Below are 18,731 nucleotides of genomic sequence, written 5' to 3' on the forward strand. Positions count from 1 at the left end.
AATGAAGCATATGATTTTTCCATAGACTTAACGATGGAGGATTGGTTGATGTCCGGTTTTTAAGTATAAGCTTTTTCAAGATAATTCACAAGAAAAGTATCATCCAACCCTTCAGGTACCTCTCTGCCCCCTCATATGACATGTCTTGATATATGCAGACAGATGGATTAGAAGTACATTGTAATACTTCTGACAATAATTTTTAGCTATACTAAAGGCAATATTTGATGTAACTATGTTTCTTTTGTCTTTTAATAGCTATACTAAAGAACCTTTTACATAAAACACACACACTATGTATGCATTTACAGAAATCTATAGAACACATGGAGGTGTCTGTGGAGCTGGAAATCTAAAATGGTCTCTCTATATAGTGTCCCAGGATCTACTATTTTTTTTGCGTTAGTAATGGGATCCCTGTGGCCATTCCTTCCACTGCAGTGCCGTTCCCCTGGTGTCACTGTTGTACTCTCTTAATTGCACCCTTTAATAAATGTCACCCTATGTGTGGTGTTTTGTGTGTGGTATTCTATGTGGCAACCCCCTTCACAGCCATCCCACTTTGCTGTGTGCTTGGCGTTTTGTTTGAACAGTGAGTGAGTGAGCGTTTGTGTGTGTGCGCACGTGTCTGTTTGCATACATATCAGTATTTGCCCCGATATCTATGTCTGATATCTATTTATTACCAGTTGAGTCTTCAGAACGGTACACTGGTTCTCAACGTTAACAACCATCTTTTTTTTTTCTCCTTTTCCTCTCCATCTCCCCTGGTATTTCTGTTTCTCCCCCCTCTGCTTTGGCTGTAAACTGACAGCTGTGAAATGGTTGCCCTTTATGAGGAACAGATCGAAGGAGAAAGACAAAGCGAAGGACATCTACCGCCGGTCCATGTGTAAGACCTCCGACAGCCTGGCGTCCTACCACCTCCGTCCACCTCCTCTGGCCTGCGCCTTCCTGCTTCCCTCACCTAGCTTCTCTTCTCATAGCTTCTAGCTGGTTTCTATTCTTCCTTTCTAGGAATAAACAAAACTCATGCTCTAATTTATCACCAATAGTAGATACATCTATCTTAACAACAAATTTTGTTCGGTTAGATTTGTGTACAGTCGAAGTAATGACATACAAGAACTAACAAATGTAGATATTAGTACAAACTAACACTCTTCAATGATTGACAACACTTATGTGAAGTAATGTGAGTGGTAGTAGTGGTGTTCTGTAGTTCTTTTTCTGTAGTTTTATGTTGTGGTATCTGTAGATGCACTCTAGGTTAGTCTTAGTCTAGGTTATACATTTTGTTTTGGGGGGGGGGGGGGTTAATCGGCGTCTAAACTTACTGTTGCGAGTTACAATAATAGAATACACAAGGTGCATTTAAAAAAAAAAATGTCTGCATCAGCAGTTATCCTCTTGTTAAGTCAGTCAATTAGTCCATGTCAGCAACAACAAGAATGTGGATTGCTATTTATCGGCCAGCTATCTAAACTTGTTATCATGGTCGATTTACCAGCCGGGGGGGCCCCAATGATTTTATTAGTCAGTCTCACTCAGATATTATATTAACAAATTCAAATATTTCTCTCTACTCCATGGCAAAATGTGTAGAACTCCACAAAATGAACTCTATAACATAAAAAATGTTCTCTCCGCTGTCAAAATGTCTTGCTCGCAAAGTGGCCAACTGCTGCCTCATGATGAGTTCAGATTTTTTGTGGCCCCCACCCCCATCAGTTGCCCATCGCTGGTCTAGGTCAAGACGATGTACAGTTGAAGTCGGAAGTTTACATACACTTAGGTTGGAATCATTAACTCGTTTTTCAACCACTCCACAAATTTCTTGTTAACAAACTATAGTTTTGGCAAGTCGATTAGTCGATTAGGAAGTCATTTTTCCAACAATTGTTTACAGAAAGATTATTTCACTTCTAATTCATGTATCACAATTCCAGTCAGAAGTTTACATACACTAAGTTGGCTATGCCTTTCAACAGCTTGAAAAACTCCAGAAACTGATGTCATGGCTTTAGAAGCTTCTGATAAGCTAATTGACATAATTTGAGTCAATTGGAGGTGTACCTGTGGATGTATTTCAAGGCCTACCTTCAAACTCACTGTCTCTTTGCTTGACATCATGGAAAAATCTAAAGAAATCATCCAAGACCTCTAGGAAATTGTAGACCACAAGTCTGGTTCATTCTTGGGAGCAATTTCCAAACGCCTGAAGGTACCACGTTCATCTGTACAAACAATAGTACGCAAGTATAAACACCATGGGACCACGCAGCCGTCATTCCCCTCAGGAAAAACACGCATTCTGACTCCTAGAGAAGAACGTACTTTGGTGCGAAAAGTGCAAATAAATCCCAGAACAACTGCAAAGGACCTTGAAGATGAAGTGAGGAAACCGGTACAAAAGTATCTATATCCACAGTAAAATTAGTCCTATATCGACATAACCTGAAAGGCCGCTCAGCAAGGAAGAAGCCACTGCTCCAAAACCGCCATAAAAAAGTCAGACTGCGGTTTGCAACTGCACATGGGGACAAAGATCGTACTTTTCGGAGTAATGTCCTCTGGTCTGATGAAACAAAAATAGAACTGTTTGGCCATAATGACCATTGTTATGTTTGGAGGAAAAAGGGGGAGGCTTACAAGCCAAAGAACACCATCACAACCGTGAAGCATAGGGGTGGCAGTATCATGTTGTGGGGGTGCTTTGCAGCAGGAAGGACTGGTGCACTTCACAAAATAGATGGCATCATGAGGGAGGGAAAGTATGTGGATATATTGAAGCAACATCTCAAGACATCAGTCAGGAAGTTAAAGCTGGGTCGCAAATGGGTTTTCCAAATGGACAATGACCCCAAGCATACTTCTAAAGTTGTGGCAAGTACTTAAGGACAACAAAGTGAACAAACCCTTGACCTCAATCCTATAGAAAATGTGTGGGCAGAACTGAAAAAGCGTGTGCGAGCAAGGAGGCCTACAAACCTGACTCGGCTTACATGCTCTGTCAGGAGGAATGGGCTAAAATTCACCCAACTTATTGTGGGAAGCTTGTGGAAGGCTACCCAAAACGCTTGACCCAAGTTAAACAATTTAAAAGCAATGCTACCAAATACTAATTGAGTATATGTAAGCTTCTGACCCACTGGGAATGTGATGAAAGAAATTAAAGCTGAAATAACTAATTCTCTCTACTATTATTCTGACATTTCACATTCTTAAAATAAAGTGGTGATCCTAACTGACCTAAGATTGGGAATTTTTACTAGACTTAAATGTCAGGAATTGTGAAACTGAGTTTAAATGTATTTGGCTACGGTGTATGTAAACTTCCGACTTCAACTGTATGTGTGATAGTGCAGTCGGGAGGTACTGTATGCCATTCTACTGTACCGTACTGTGTAAGGTGGTGCTGTCTCTAGGTGTGTGTGTGGCCTGCACATTGACTCTGGCCCCATCCATCCATCTACATACTGTATCTCTGCCTGTCTGCCTGTGGTGTGAGCGCAGCCTGTCATCCTCCTCACTCCTCTCTCACTACAGAGCCGGCATGACTTTGCAGAACCTCACTGCTCTCTTTCTCTTTCTCTCGCCACCTCTCACTCACAGCCACCATGTAGGAATTGAAGTGGAGCCTTACAGTGCTTTTTTCTCTCTTTTTCTTTCACGCTGCTGTTTTTATTGAGTCTTTCAGTTTGGCTGCATTTCAGCTCTTGTGCATGCCTTGCCGACATGGGCTTACCCACACTGACTGTGGCACATCTCTGAATTCTGCTGCTTTGACTTAGCAGCCACTGCATGCCTAGCCTAGCTCTGCTCCCTGTGTCCTCGGCTAATTTATCTCCATCTCCACCCCAGCCATGAATGACCTGCTGCAGACCATTGCCCTGGCAGGGGGCCAGTGGGCGGGCAGCACAGAGAACCTGGAGGGGCCCGTGGAGGCCAACGGGGGCAGCCGAAGTCGGCACATGAAGGAGCTGGGTTCCATGGCCTACTCCACTAACGCTATCAACTACACCACCCTCACTTTGCCCTCTGGCAACAGGGCCAAGAGGAGCTTGAAGATCAAAGGTAGAGACTACAGGACCGCTAGTCGATCCCCCCTTGGTGGTGTGGTAACTATCATCTAGGATGTATGTGTATTTACTATAAGTCTCATTGTGTTTCAGAAGCAAGTCATTGTTTAATCCATCGTAAATGTCATTTTTCTTTCATCTCCATTTTTCCTTTTTGATTTGGACACTGGTGAATGCCTACCATCATACTCTAGCTTTCAGAAGATTGTCTGCCACATATTTTGTTTCCTTCATAGGCCCTATTCTCTGGTAGTTTCTCCATCCCTCCAGCCATAACTCATATTTCCACATCTTTGTCTCCTCCAGACAACGCTTCCTGTGAAGACGTTCCAGCATCCTCAGACGACCCCATTGGGTTCAGTGGTCAAGGTAAGAGAACTGTTGACCTTTAGGACAAACTCCCATTACTATTATTTAACCACAGGGCTTTACACCAGTTTATTACTGGGAGACAAAGGAATGAAATATCAAATGGCAAAAACATAGGCAATGTTTTAAAGCCTTACAGTAAGTGTAAATGTCGTGCCACTGGAAGCTTGGTCCATATCTCTACATTTGAGTTTGCTACCATTAGAGCAGGGTTCTCCAAACTTGTTCCTGTAATGCTACTCTACTGTAAGTTTTCGCTCCAGCCCCAGTTGTAACTAACCTGATGCAGCTGATCAACCAGCTAATTGAAATCAGGTGTGCTAGATTAGGGTTGGAAAGAAAACATACAGGACGGTCCAGGAACAGGGTTTTAAAGCCCTACGCAGGGCTTTTCTGCCTAAATGACTAGATTCAGCATGCTATCATTAACAGTAAACTCTGCTTAACAAATAGTCATGAGCAGCATTCCTCCATTAGCTAGTAGATCGGGCTGTCTGCCTACTCGATTCTCCCACACACACACACACACATGTATCACAATTCGTGTCCATTATCTCCATTTTCTGTGCGGTCTTGGCTAGCTAAAATGTCCTCCCACTGTCATGTACGTTGTATTATACAGTAATGTACCTCTTATTGCATGAACTTTTCCACAACTGTTTTTTTGCACTTTGTTATGATGTGCTGTAATGTTGGTGAGTTAATTAATATAATAACCTAGTACAATGCATTATATCCTAAACTGAGCCAAACTACCAGTAGCTATATAAGTGTATATATAAGTATAAGTGAACTGCACCACTGTAGCCCAGTGTAGTGTTTAACAACTGTGGTAGCAGGTTAACCCAGTTAGCTGTGTGTGTTGAATGTGCCAGGCCTACAGGTCTTTAGCAGTGCTCAGGCTATGTCGCCCTCTGCTCTCGACCCGTCCGCTATGTGCAGAGTCCCCTGTAGCATCTGTTGTAAGTGACACACCTGTGTACATCTGTCTAAGACCACTAACAGTACCACTTAACACAAGCCCGCCACTGCTATCAATGATTACCACCCACTACCTGCGGACATCGCTTCCCCAGTACGACTACTGTACCAGCCACACCAAACCTGAACCAAACTGAAGACCACTAATAACAGCAACAACATTGTATCAATTTGCATCCCACACATTCACATACAGCCCACCTATCCTTTGGTACATTCCTCTACCCCGGGTCTCCTCCATTCCCTACTCCTCTCAATTACCGGAGTCCCTCCTGTGTTGGTCTCTGGGTCATGTCAATCACAAGGCCCCTCTCCTTTCCTCCAATCAGGTTTTACAACAGGTTCTTCCTCGTGAATGATTCCTCCTGTCGTGTTTGTGTGGCCCCTCCCTCTCCACTCCCTTTGTGTGATTGGGCATGTTGGTGTTGCATGGCACTGTGCCACCCCTCCTGCCTGCACCATCTGCTGACCCGTGTGACGTGTCCTCAATCTGTGTCCTCTTATCCCTTTCCAGCCTCACGAGCCTCCAGCCTCCATAGTATCAAGACCATCAGCAGTAATACCTCCCACTCCACTCCGCTCGAGGCCAAAGGTACATTCTCATCACTAAGGAGAACGCCCCCTCTCTCCCACACTCCTGCATATGACACCTCCTTCATTGTACTCTCTGTTGATTCTCTCATACACACACGTTGGATAAAAAGGAGAGAAAAAAAATGACACTTTTGTAATCTATTAACATTGATACTGTAAGTCTCTTCCTCTCTCTGTGTGAGATATGTTCTGGAAGGGTCCGGGCTAGGTTCTGGCATGTTTATTATTTATTTTATTTATTTGCGTTCTCACAAATAAGCAGGTTTCTGAGCTATGCTGGTTTAAATCTAGTGCCTGTCATCACCTTAGGGTGATACTCGTATGTTAGTACCTGAGTTAGTCGTACACTGTTAGAGCAGAACTGGCCTACAGTAGTGTGTTTCTCTTCAGGCACGTTGAACGGAAACCTCAGCAGGCCCCACAGTGAGAGCAGTGGGGAGTTCAGCCTCAGTCTGGATCAGGAGGAGTGGTCCAGCGGGAGCAGCCCTGTCCAGCAGCCCCTGTCCCACTCCTCTCACCAGAGCTCCATGCTGCTGCAGAGGTCCCTGGACCCCCAGGCCACACAGGCCAAGAAGAAAAATGGCAGCGCCAGCGAGGTGCTCTCTCTACAGCAGTTCCTAGAGGAGCACATCGACCCTGCAGAGGTGACAGCCTGGAACACACCGGAACACTAGATTAAAAATTTACTGTACTATTTTTAGATAGGAGTACTGTTTTAGGCCTTCAGATGTGTTATGATAAGAAAGGAGTAGAAGTTATTTCACCACTCAAGTCTGCTATAAAAACCCAGGTATTATGGTATGGTAACTTTAATGTCTCTTCTCCATCAATAGTCTCAGTCAGATTCTCTTGGCTGCCAGTCTCCCCGCCTTTCCGGAGGCGCTGAGCATGTGCAGAGAGACCGGGCCAAGCGAGGCTCCACCGGCACTAAGGGGCGGGGCATCCTGCGCTCAGCCAGTGGGAAGGCAGCGTCAGTGAACTCCGATGGCCGCCCCACCAGGGGTGGCCAACCAGGTCATCCCAGCTTACGAAAGGCAGAGAGTACGCGTGTGAAGGGCATGGTCCTGCCACGGGTCAGCCTCTCCTCCCAGAGTAAAGCCGTGTCTGTGTCTGAGCGTCTGGACATCTCCTCCTCCATGCTGCCCCGGGCCAGCAGCGTCATATCCACAGCCGAGGGCTCCACACGTCGGACCAGCATCCATGATCTGCTGTCCAAAGACACCCGGCAGCCCGTGTCTGTGGACCCCTCACCCTCCTCAAAGGCCTTGCCTCGCGCCTACACCACGCCCAGTGAGTACCCCCCAACCAACAACCCCACTCAGTCCCAACATCCCACCCACCAGTCCATCCCCCTAGCCCCAGCCCCCATGCCCCTGTCCCTGCTGAAGTCAGTCAGTATGCCCTGCACAGTCAGTCAGCAGCCCCTCAGTTGTAAGGAAACTGACCTCTCCAGCCTCAAGTCTTTCTTTGACTCGTCCTTCACAGTGGAGTCAGTGTTTATGGACTCCATCTTCAGCGAGCCAGACTTCACAGGGTGCAGTAGCAAGAGCCACACCTTCCTTTCCCTCAACACCTCCCTGGTCAGTAACATCAGCGGCCCCCCAGGCAAAACCCACCTCCGGCCCAACCCTGCCCAAACCGCCCAGAACCAACCAAATGGGCTAAAGCCCAGCCCACCTGACCAGAATGGGGAACATGTCATTGACACCAATCATGTGCTTGATGCTGACCCATCTCCACCCCTTAGCCCAGAGGACCAACAATCGTTGTGGTATGAGTATGGCTGTGTCTGAATGTGTGGCGCCCTGGTCAGCTACTGATCGGGGACCTGCTTAAGGACCGGTGATGGTCGGGGAGAAAGAAGGAACTCTGCATGCATTATCAAAGCCCTATGTTTTCCTTTGAGCTTTTATGTTTGTTTTTTCATGGCTGATTTGTAAATCCCTTTTCATCACTCCTGGTTTGGTATTTCCCTCCGTCTTATGGAAGTGGGGTTCTCTGGATGTCTTTGCTTCAGAGGTCTGTTCACACTGTATTCATTAATCAAACCTCTGTTTGGCTCACATTATAAAGCTATTACATGATTGCTTAATGGGGGACATCAATAGCTGTTCTAGTTATTTTATTCATTATTTGCTATTTCTTTTCTAATCACAAATACATCTCCAGAAAACATGCTGCAAAGCTACATTAACTATCATTTGGATGTTCAGTGCATCTTTAAAACATCATGTCAGAAGTCCTCCAGAATTAGAATGGAGCTCTGTTTAATAATAAAGCAATGAGGCTTGTAGAACACGTCCCATGATAGGCTGACTGAGGAACACATTAACTGCCAATAAGCGCTATTTATGGAGTCATTATGTAATCTAGCCCTTCAGAGGAAAGCAGTTTCACATCTATTAAAATTAGATTATCTATCTATCTTATTGGGTGTTTGGTATGTGGGAGAACTCTGTCCTCTCTAAAGTACTGTCACATTGCATTATCAATCTCAATGCATATTCACTGAACTGCATGGCTTTATTCTGTCTTGGTTTGTTCTGATGCTCTGCGTTTTGTTTTTTTGTTTTGTGCATATGACATTTTTCTGTTCCATTTCTTTTTCTGATCAAACCCCTCTCAATGTGGGGATTCAGATTGGGTGAATTGGGGTTAAGGGATTGTTTTTGAGGAAACGTAATTCACAAAATGAGCTGAGAGCAATGTTAAGCATTTGAGAGAGAGCGTTTTAAAGATAGTTGAGTCTTGTGTTTTTGTTGCTCTGAGACAGTATACATAATGGTGAGAGAAATTTGCAATTGAGACAAATATGATGGCCAGATTATTTTGTGAATGAAGATTCCTCTACTCTTGGTTGTCATGGTATTGGATCTGGGTAAACTCTTGAATGCTCATGGCCACAATACAAATTCCAATTGCACAATAACACATTTTAGGTTATGAATTATTGTAGACTGACTACACCTTGTACAAACATTATTTTTTTTAAATATGAAGTTATATTCAAGGACAGAAAGCACTCGTGTATGCACAAGCAGTAGTAATGTTAGTTAGATTTTTATTTCTGCTTTATGTATTTGCCATTTGAAAAAGTTTTATTGTATTTATCTTGTGTATAAACTAACTTCGGCCTTTATTCCGATGTAATATGACATGCCTTTGTTCTGCAGATGTGGAAGTGTTACAAGAGCGCAGAAAGTCAAAAAGCAGTGGGGAGCAACAAAGCTCCTAAACATTACTCATCGGCTACCGTTATGAGCTCAAGTGGTGAGTGCTGCTCTGAGTCCAGTGGGAGGGGGGTGCTCCATGGTAACCCGGTGGCTTAACAGATGTCCCATCCTGTTCATGCTTGCTTATGCTATGCTGGTGTTGTAAAGGGCACATGAATGGAGCCTGGTCTGCATGGCGTCCCTAATAACAGGAGGTCCTGACCTGCTACACTCCCTCCCTGTTCCTCAGTGTAACGTGTTTATAGCTGGCTTTTCTTTTACTTTTCTCTGCTGGTATTCAGGAAAAACACTGGTGGCTCTATAGGAGGTTGTGATCCCTTTGTGAGCTTATCTGCAGTGCTGCATGGATTGTGGGTCAAGCAGCTGAAACCCCTCCCTGTCAATGCATGTAGACTGCTTTCCAGTGCGCCCATATATATGTTCATCCTCTTCTCTGATGTCATCTGCCGCTAACCTCGTTTTCTGTCCTCTTCTCTCTTCACTCTTCTGCCTGCCTCCAACTCAGAGAGAAAAGTGACCTTCAAGCTGTTTGTCTGACTCTGAAGCCATTTAAAAGTTGATCTACTGAGATGGTCTTCAGTGTGAAAAAAGATGTGTCTTTATATATTCTTTTTTTTTTAACAAAAAATCAATGCTTCAATAAAGAAAAGTAAACATATTTTTTTCTCCTTGAATCAAGGAAATAAAACTTAAGACGCAGCATGTGGCAACAATAGTTTTTCTATAACTGACTTTCTGGTAAATTACACTGCTATGGTGTGACAGACTGCTAACATGCACTCTACACGGACATACTGTTAGTGCCAATGTTCACGCAAAGCCAAATGGGTGAACTTAAACTAGACCCTGAAGACTCCTTGTCCTCTGTGTGACTTTGAATCAGCTGGATTTTTTCTGTCTGCCAATTGATGCTAATTATACTTTTTTTTGTAAATGAGCATACACATGCAGCATCTTTCTGAGGAACAACTGATGTCTACATTCAACAATCTGCACAGAAGGGAAAAAAATGCATGTGGGCACAGAACAAGGTCAACCACAATGTGCATGGAGCAATCAACATGCTTTTCTTCCAATCAGAATGGATGATTGTTTTAAGTTGTGTTCCTCTGAAATGCCAAAATGACTCGTGGGAAGCCATGCCAACTGTGATTGGATTGTATGTCAATCATGAAGGTTGTGTGAGCTGAATGGCACAGCTTTGTATAGGTCTACAGTATGTATGTGGCTACTATCAGATTTATGTCTGTGATGATGACCTAGTGTTCATTTCCTTTTCCACTTTTACATAAATCCATTTGTGATAAAAATTCCAGAAGAATCTTGTGTCATTTCATCTTCATCATATAAAGGACTGTGACCCTCAAGTCATCTATTCTTCCCCTGATGAATGATTGATTTTTGTCTGTGTTTATGGAATCAGGAAATCTCACCAGCTAAAGTTGTTGGGATATTGGACCAAAGCAATGTCATGATTTCTATGGACAGACGAATGCAAGGCGCTTAAAATCATCTTCAAATTAATCTTGTATTACTTTTATATAATGAATAGAAATATCCCAGATGTCCATTTACTGGATCGACAAAGCTTGAGTTATCCATTAGCCTACATAAAACGGATACTTTGGCAACTCAATGGTGTAGTCTGTGCGATGAGGTATACACCAGAGTATAACCACGTTTTTTTTTTGGGGGGGGGGGGGAGATATGAGTGGATAATCAATATTCCGTGTCTGCAGTAATTGTGTCAAAGGTGTAAATGACTAGATCTTGCGGAGGGAGATACGAGGATGCAACCACCATAATCACTACTACATTGTCTATCAACCATCCACATATAACCAACAATCAAGACTGCTCTCTTGCCCATAGAAAATAAGGACTCTCCAGACCTTATTCTGTCCCAAAAGTTAGGTGAAAATTGTAACAATGCCCATTTCTCTAAGGTTAAAAGGCACAAAGGTAAATAACTTTGAAATAAATCCTTGTACCAAGACAAAACACAGTCTGCCAGAATAGTGTGTTAATTTCAAGGTATTTAAAGCTCTGAAGAACTGGTTCATGTCCTGTGTCCTTTAAAAATGTCAGATCCTCTAGCTTTAGTCCCATAATGGAAGCATTGGTAATAGGATGAACGTGCACGCTCATGGCCTATGTTGACCAGGTCGTTGACCAGGTCGCTGTCCAGGACAATTTGACGCTCTGGTCCTTGTCACAGAATAGTTCCAGGGCAGTGGCACAGCCTTGGCCCAACTTTTAGTTTTTCCACCATAGCGTAGCACAGGTTGCCACTGCCCAATCCTAGATTCTTAGCCAGGCTGTTAAGGTTGACCAGACGATCACTAGTTACAGGCCCTTGTCTATCAGGAAGAGGTTATTGATGACTTCTCCACTCTTGAGGTCTTTTTTCTGTTGTTGTACTTTTTACCCCTTTTTCTACAATTTGTAGTTAGTCTTGGCCCATTGTTGCAACACCCGTACGGACTCGGGAGAGGCCATGGTCGAAAGCTATGCATCCTCCAAAACACGACCCTGCCAAGCAGCACCTGCTTCTTGACACATTGCTTGCTTAACCTGGAAGCCAGCCGCAGCAATGTGTTGGAGCAAACACTGTCCAATTGGCGACCGTGTCAGTGTGCACTGCGCCCGCCCCGCCACAGGAGTCGATAGAGAGCAATGAACAAGGACATCCCGGCCAGCCAAACTCTCCCCTAACCCGGACGGCGCCGGGCAAATTGTGCGCCGGCTCATGGGTCTCCCGGTCGCAGGCGGCTGCGACACAGCCTGACCTCGAACCTGGATCTGTAGCGACACCTCTAGCACTGCGGTGCCTTAGACCGCTGCGCCACTCGGGAGGCCCGGCATCATCTCTTTCAGGGTGAATACCTAAGGGAGAAAAATACATTTACACCAGGTCAGAGGACATATGTTACTCTGATATCTCAAGTCTAAAATGGCTTCATCTCCTTTTCTTGTTTCATCTGCACTGCAATGTAAAATAATATTCCCAGTTGGCATCTATCCTACTGCTTTCACCTAGACTGTTTATAGATCAGCACAGGAGAGGCCACTTTAGACACAAAAAAATGTAATGCAACCCTATCATAAATCAGAGGGAACAATGAACTGAAGCCAAATATAAGAGATGTGAGGGAACATATGATAAATGTATGAAATTGAAGATTTGATTCTCTGACATGCAGGATAATTATATTTTCCACCTTAAACCCAGGGGTGGTTCCAGGCGTAAGCGACATAAGCGGTCACTTCAGGCCCCCAACCAAATGTTGTATATTTTTTTAGTGGAACTCAGTCTGGGTCTCAAAAAATGGTTTTGCATCAGCAGTTTGCTCTTATGTCAGTCGCTGACAGTCACTCAATTAGCCATGCCAGCTAACAATTGTTTGTTTGGTTGTTCATGTAGCCCAGGGGACCTCCATTCATTGATTGTTTGTCATTCTCACTCATATCATATTGTGACATAAGTCATTACAAATGTGCAAAATCGCAGGAATTTAGCTTTAATACTGCAAAAATGTCTCCACCCCATGGCTAAATGGGTAGAATTGCAGGTAATTAGCTGGAAAACTGAAACTTTCTACACATTGAAAAAGCACAAATTCTAACATGATCCCGGATTGATCATAGATTTTTATATAGGATGAGTGACTGAATTATATAGGCCATTCACACATTGTTTTGTATGGTTTTTCTGAACTCTGGTGCATTTACCCCAATAGTTTGGTTCGTTTGGAACGGTGTGTACACTATCCGCACTCGGGAGAGCATTAAACAGCGCACCGCGGTTCGCTCAAAAGGGTGGTCTCGGTCAGATTCAATTCATTTCGTGGTGTGGTTTTGCTGCAGGTGACAACAGTCTGGATCAAACACAGGAAAAGAACAAAAGTCGCGCATATTGGTTATTCAACTGCAAGCATTTGATGAAGTGCAAGCAGCATCATAACTTGAGATCTCAAACATTCTGTGAGTAGCAGTGAATTTATGAGCGCATTCTATGCGGATGGCTGCTGATTGTAGTCTATTCACATCGCAGTTAGAGCGGCTTTTTTGCAACGTTTCCTAACCACATTTTGCTGGAAGACCAAAGCGAAAGTAATATCAATTTTTTGGTCTCATACACATATTTAGCAGATGTTATTGCGGGTGTAGCGAAATGCGTGTGTTCCGAGCTCCAACAGTGCAACAGTGAGGGGTACCTTTTCCAATTTTCATACTTGAGTAAAAGTAAAGATGCCTTAATAGAAAATGACTCAAGTAAAAATGAGTCACCCAGTAAAATACTAGAGTAAAAGTCTAAAAATATGGTTTTAAATATACTTATATCAAAAGTACAAGTACTAGACAGCACCATTGGATTTTTTTATTTGTGGAAAGCCAGGGACACGCTCCAACACTCAGACATAATTTACAAAGGAAGCATGTGTTTAGAGAGTCCACCAGATGAGGCAGTAGTGACTACCAGGGATGTTCTCTTGAGCATTCAAAATGTAACGAGTACTTTTGGGTGTCAGGGAAAATCTATGGAGTAAAAGGTAAACCATTTTCTTTAGGAATGTAGTGAAGTAAAAGTTGTCAAAAATATAAATAGTAAAGTACAGATACCCCCAAAATGACTTAAGTAGTAGTTTATAAAGTATTTTTACTTAAGCACTTTACACCACTGCAGTGCAGTAATATCTAACAATACACATCTAAAATGTAAAAGAATGGAATTAAGAAATATTGAAATATTAGGACGAGCAAATGTCCGGTGTGTGCATATATATGCACTACATAACCAAAAGTATGTGTACACCTGTCCGTGGAACATCTCATTCCAAATTCATGGGCATTAATATGGAGTCGGTCCCCCCCCCCTTCTCCATTCACCTTGCTTTGTGCACAGGGGCATTGTCATGCTGAAACAGGAAAGGGCCTACCCCAAACTTATTTATTTATGAACATTATAATTTTTTTAATTAAGGGGGTAGATCAGCTTTTGTAGCTTCCATCAATGTAAATGTCTGTTCACTTCCAATCCCCTATGTCTATTTTTTGCAAATATACACACACACACAAATACATAGCTTGCATTTATTTATATATATACACATGTCCTTGATTACCCTCCAACCCTACCACCCCTCCCCCCCAATTGGAGCAACCTACTGAACAACAACACTTGGGCCTGTATTTCCAGCTTATACATACAATGCCTTGCGAAAGTATTCGGCCCACTTGAACTTTGCGACCTTTTGCCACATTTCAGGCTTTAAACATAAAGACATAAAACTGTATTTTTTTGTGAAGAATCAACAACAAGTGGGACACAATCATGAAGTGGAACGACATTTATTGGATATTTCAAACTTTTTTAACAAATCAAAAACTGAAAAATTGGGCGTGCAAAATTATTCAGCCCCTTTACTTTCAGTGCAGCAAACTCTCTCCAGAAGTTCAGTGAGGATCTCTGAATGATCCAATGTTGACCTAAATGACTAATGATGATAAATACAATCCACCTGTGTGTAATCAAGTCTCCGTATAAATGCATCTGCACTGTGATAGTCGCAGAGGTCCGTTAAAAGCGCAGAGAGCATCATGAAGAACAAGGAACACACCAGGCAGGTCCGAGATACTGTTGTGAAGAAGTTTAAAGCCGGATTTGGATACAAAAAGATTTCCCAAGCTTTAAACATCCCAAGGAGCACTGTGCAAGCGATAATATTGAAATGGAAGGAGTATCAGACCACTGCAAATCTACCAAGACCTGACCGTCCCTCTAAACTTTCAGCTCATACAAGGAGAAGACTGATCAGAGATGCAGCCAAGAGGCCCGTGATCACTCTGGATGAACTGCAGAGATCTACAGCTGAGGTGGGAGACTCTGTCCATAGGACAACAATCAGTCGTATATTGCACAAATATGGCCTTTATGGAAGAGTGGCAAGAAGAAAGCCATTTCTTAAAGATATCCATAAAAAGTGTTGTTTAAAGTTTGCCACAAGACACCTGGAAGACACACCAAACATGTGGAAGAAGGTGCTCTGGTCAGATGAAACCAAAATTGAACTTTTTGGCAACAATGCAAAACGTTATGTTTGGCGTAAAAGCAACACAGCTGAACACACCATCCCCACTGTCAAACATGGTGGTGGCAGCATCATGGTTTGGGCCTGCTTTTCTTCAGCAGGGACTGGGAAGATGGTTAAAATTGATGGGAAGATGGATGGAGCCAATGTAACAGTACAAATTGACCGTCCCCTCGCCCATACCCGGGCGCGAACTAGGGACCTTCTGCACACATCAACAGTCACCCTCGAAGCATCGTTACCCATCGCTCCACAAAAGCCGCGGCCCTTGCAGAGCAAGGGGAACTACTACTTCAAGGTCTCAGAGCAAGTGACGTCACTGATTGAAACGCTATTTAGCGCCCACGCTAACTAAGCTAGCCGTTTCACATCCGTTACACTCACCCCCCTTTTGACCTTCCTCCTTTTTCCGCAGCAACTAGTAATCCGGGTCAACAGCATCAATGTAACAGTACAAATTTAAACCGTCCCCTCGCCCATACCCGGGCGCGAACTAGGGACCTTCTGCACACATCAACAGTCACCCTCGAAGCATCGTTACCCATCGCGCCACAAAAGCCGCGGCCCTTGCAGAGCAAGGGGAACTACTACTTCAAGGTCTCAGAGCAAGTGACGTCACTGATTGAAGCGCCCACGCTAACTAAGCTAGCCGTTTCACATCCGTTACACTCACCCCCCTTTTGACCTTCCTCCTTTTTTTTTCACAGCAACCAGTAATCCGGGTCAACAGCATCAATGTAACAGTACAAATTTAAACCGTCCCCTCGCCCATACCCGGGCGCGAACTAGGGACCTTCTGCACACATCAACAGTCACCCTCGAAGCATCGTTACCCATCGCGCCACAAAAGCCGCGGCCCTTGCAGAGCAAGGGGAACTACTACTTCAAGGTCTCAGAGCAAGTGACGTCACTGATTGAAGCGCCCACGCTAACTAAGCTAGCCGTTTCACATCCGTTACACCAAATACAGGACCATTCTGGAAGAAAACCTGATGGAGTCTGCAAAAGACCTGAGACTGGGACGGAGATTTGTCTTCCAACAAGACAATGATCCAAAACATAAAGCAAAATCTACAATGGAATGGTTCAAAAATAAACATATCCAGGTGTTAGAATGGCCAAGTCAAAGTCCAGACCTGAATCCAATCGAGAATCTGTGGAAAGAACTGAAAACTGCTGTTCACAAATGCTCTCCATCAAACCTCACCGTGCTCTAGCTGTTTTGCAAGGAGGAATGGGAAAAAATGTCAGTCTCTGGATGTGCAAAACTGATAGACATACCCCAAGCGACTTACAGCTGTAATCGCAGCAAAAGGTGGCGCTACAAAGTATTAACTTAAGGGGGCTGAATAATTTTGCACGCCCAATTTTTCAGTTTTTGATTTGTTAAAAAAGTTTGAAATATCCAATAAATGTCGTTCCACTTCATGATGGTGTCCCACTTGTTGTTGATTCTTCACAAAAAAATACAGTTTTATATCTTTATGTTTGAAGCCTGAAATGTGGCAAAAGGTCGCAAAGTTCAAGGGGGCCGAATACTTTCGCAAGGCACTGTACCAACTGTTGCCACAACGTTGGAAGCACAGAATCGCCTAGAATATAGAAAAATAAACAACTCTGCATCTCTGCCCAGCCTGGCAAGAGTGGCCAAAAAAGTGTTGAGCATCCCCAGTGGCTCTGCAAGTGTGGAGAGGGTATTCTCCCCTGCTGGCCTGCTCCCCATCGCATGAGCCTGAAGGCACAGACCAAACTTGTGTTTCTAAAAATGAATTCTTAAAATGAATTCAAAGGCACTAATGAGTCATTGTTCGTTTAATTTGTATTAGTTCCAAGTCACAGCCTATATGCACAATTTATAGACTAATTATTTAATACAACGAAATGTTTAAATGACAAGGGCTTTATGTCGCTACCAGCGTAGTGTGTTGCACTCGCAAATGCTTCATAATGTATTTCTTTGTAGACTATAGCCTTGAAATGATTCATTTTCGTTCCTTCTTACATGCTCACCACACTGCTTGCATCGCAAAATAAATGTACACATTAACGTTATTCAATCAGTGCACCCACACTACTCACGAGCGTCAATGAGCGTTTGTTTGCGTTGCCAGGCGCGAAAATAGAAGTTGCTTCTATTTGTGGCCTAGAACACACTTAGAAGCATATGGCCACATGCCATCTCTTCATTGGTTATACCCACGTGGGTTATTACAAGATGAACTGAGGTCGGTTGTGGTAATAGTCTAGTCTCCCTATTGTTATTTTACTGCTGCTCTTTAAATTACTTGTTACTTTTATTTCTTATCCGTATTTTTTTAAACGGCATTGTTGGTTACGGCTCGTAAGTAAGCATTTCACTGTAAGGTCTACCTACAACTGTTGTATTCGGCGCATGTGACTAACAACATTTTATTTGATAATACACCTTATGAAAGTTAGTTGCCAATCGCCATATTAAATCTAAATAAGAAAAAGACTGGAAGGAGGAGAGATTACGATAAATTATTTGGTTGACCGTTTTATGTGTGGATTAATTGTCGGAGTAGAGGACCTTGTATTTCAGGTAAAATAACTGTGTATATCCCAGGACAAATTAGCTAGCAATCTAAATAGGACAAATTAGTTGACAACTGCAAGCTAGTTAAATTGGCATAAATGTTTCATGCTTTTCGACCTGTCCACCAAATTAATATATTTGGTTCAGAGTTTGTTTGGATATTCCAACCTGCATGTCATGAACGCTTCTGTTGTGGGGGGACAAAATCAATTTGCGAGCGCGTCAGTTTTGGGCATGGTGTTAGGCTCCCTGTCTGGCTCCTGACCTATTTAGTTTTTTTTGCCGTTTAATGACATGTAACCTATTTGAAAAAAACATTTAATCATCTCTTACCTTGCTTGATGACTGGGCATGTTTAGCTTTTTGTTGTTCTAAATAGACACGGCTAGAAGGGTCATGTTAGATTGGGTAAAAATGCAGGACATTAGCTTTAGATGCCCTCCAAAAAACTACTAAAACCGAAGTTGCGCCCTTGCCCTTATCACTCATCAGCCAGAAAGAATCTTTCAAATAAAAACGATACATTAAATGTAGCAGTTTTTTCACAGCTCCATCCAGCTATGCCTCCAACGAAGCTACACTTACACACACAGGTGTTCGGAGCATGCTCGATAGCTAATTAGCACAGGTGCTCGTCTCGTGTTTTCCGTAAACAAGCGCTGTTACATCGAGATATGACCGTGTGGGAACACTAACCCAATGTAGTGTAACTTTGTCTTAATTAAGGGCTAGGTTCTCTCCAGACAGCGCTTTCAATTCAGGCCAGAGTTCAATTTCTCATTAAACCAATATTTTGCCTTATGCGGTCTTTCACATGTCTTTT

The 18,731-nt window shown here is 43.3% G+C and overlaps 1 protein-coding gene across 7 annotated transcripts in view; it reads left to right on the top strand.

Annotated features, from left to right (window-relative positions):
* The window catches only part of LOC110502565 (girdin), an 88,301-nt gene extending 78,445 nt beyond the window's left edge, over window positions 1–9,856 (top strand). For 2 of the 7 annotated variants that reach the window (XM_036960150.1, XM_036960151.1), the window contains 8 exons: window positions 815–892; window positions 3,865–4,077; window positions 4,389–4,451; window positions 5,327–5,413; window positions 5,947–6,024; window positions 6,417–6,670; window positions 6,860–7,316; window positions 9,200–9,856. In XM_036960150.1, coding sequence (XP_036816045.1) covers window positions 815–892; window positions 3,865–4,077; window positions 4,389–4,451; window positions 5,327–5,413; window positions 5,947–6,024; window positions 6,417–6,670; window positions 6,860–7,316; window positions 9,200–9,261 — 1,292 coding nt within the window. In that variant the 3' untranslated portion in view covers window positions 9,262–9,856. The remainder of the gene's footprint in view (window positions 1–814; window positions 893–3,864; window positions 4,078–4,388; window positions 4,452–5,326; window positions 5,414–5,946; window positions 6,025–6,416; window positions 6,671–6,859; window positions 7,317–9,199) is intronic. The other 5 variants (XM_036960152.1, XM_036960155.1, XM_021580698.2 and 2 more) reach the window with 4 other exon arrangements.
* The last annotated feature ends 8,875 nt before the right edge of the window (window positions 9,857–18,731 follow it).

This window comes from Oncorhynchus mykiss, chromosome 23 (assembly GCF_013265735.2).
Source record: "Oncorhynchus mykiss isolate Arlee chromosome 23, USDA_OmykA_1.1, whole genome shotgun sequence".
Classification (NCBI taxonomy): domain Eukaryota; kingdom Metazoa; phylum Chordata; class Actinopteri; order Salmoniformes; family Salmonidae; genus Oncorhynchus; species Oncorhynchus mykiss.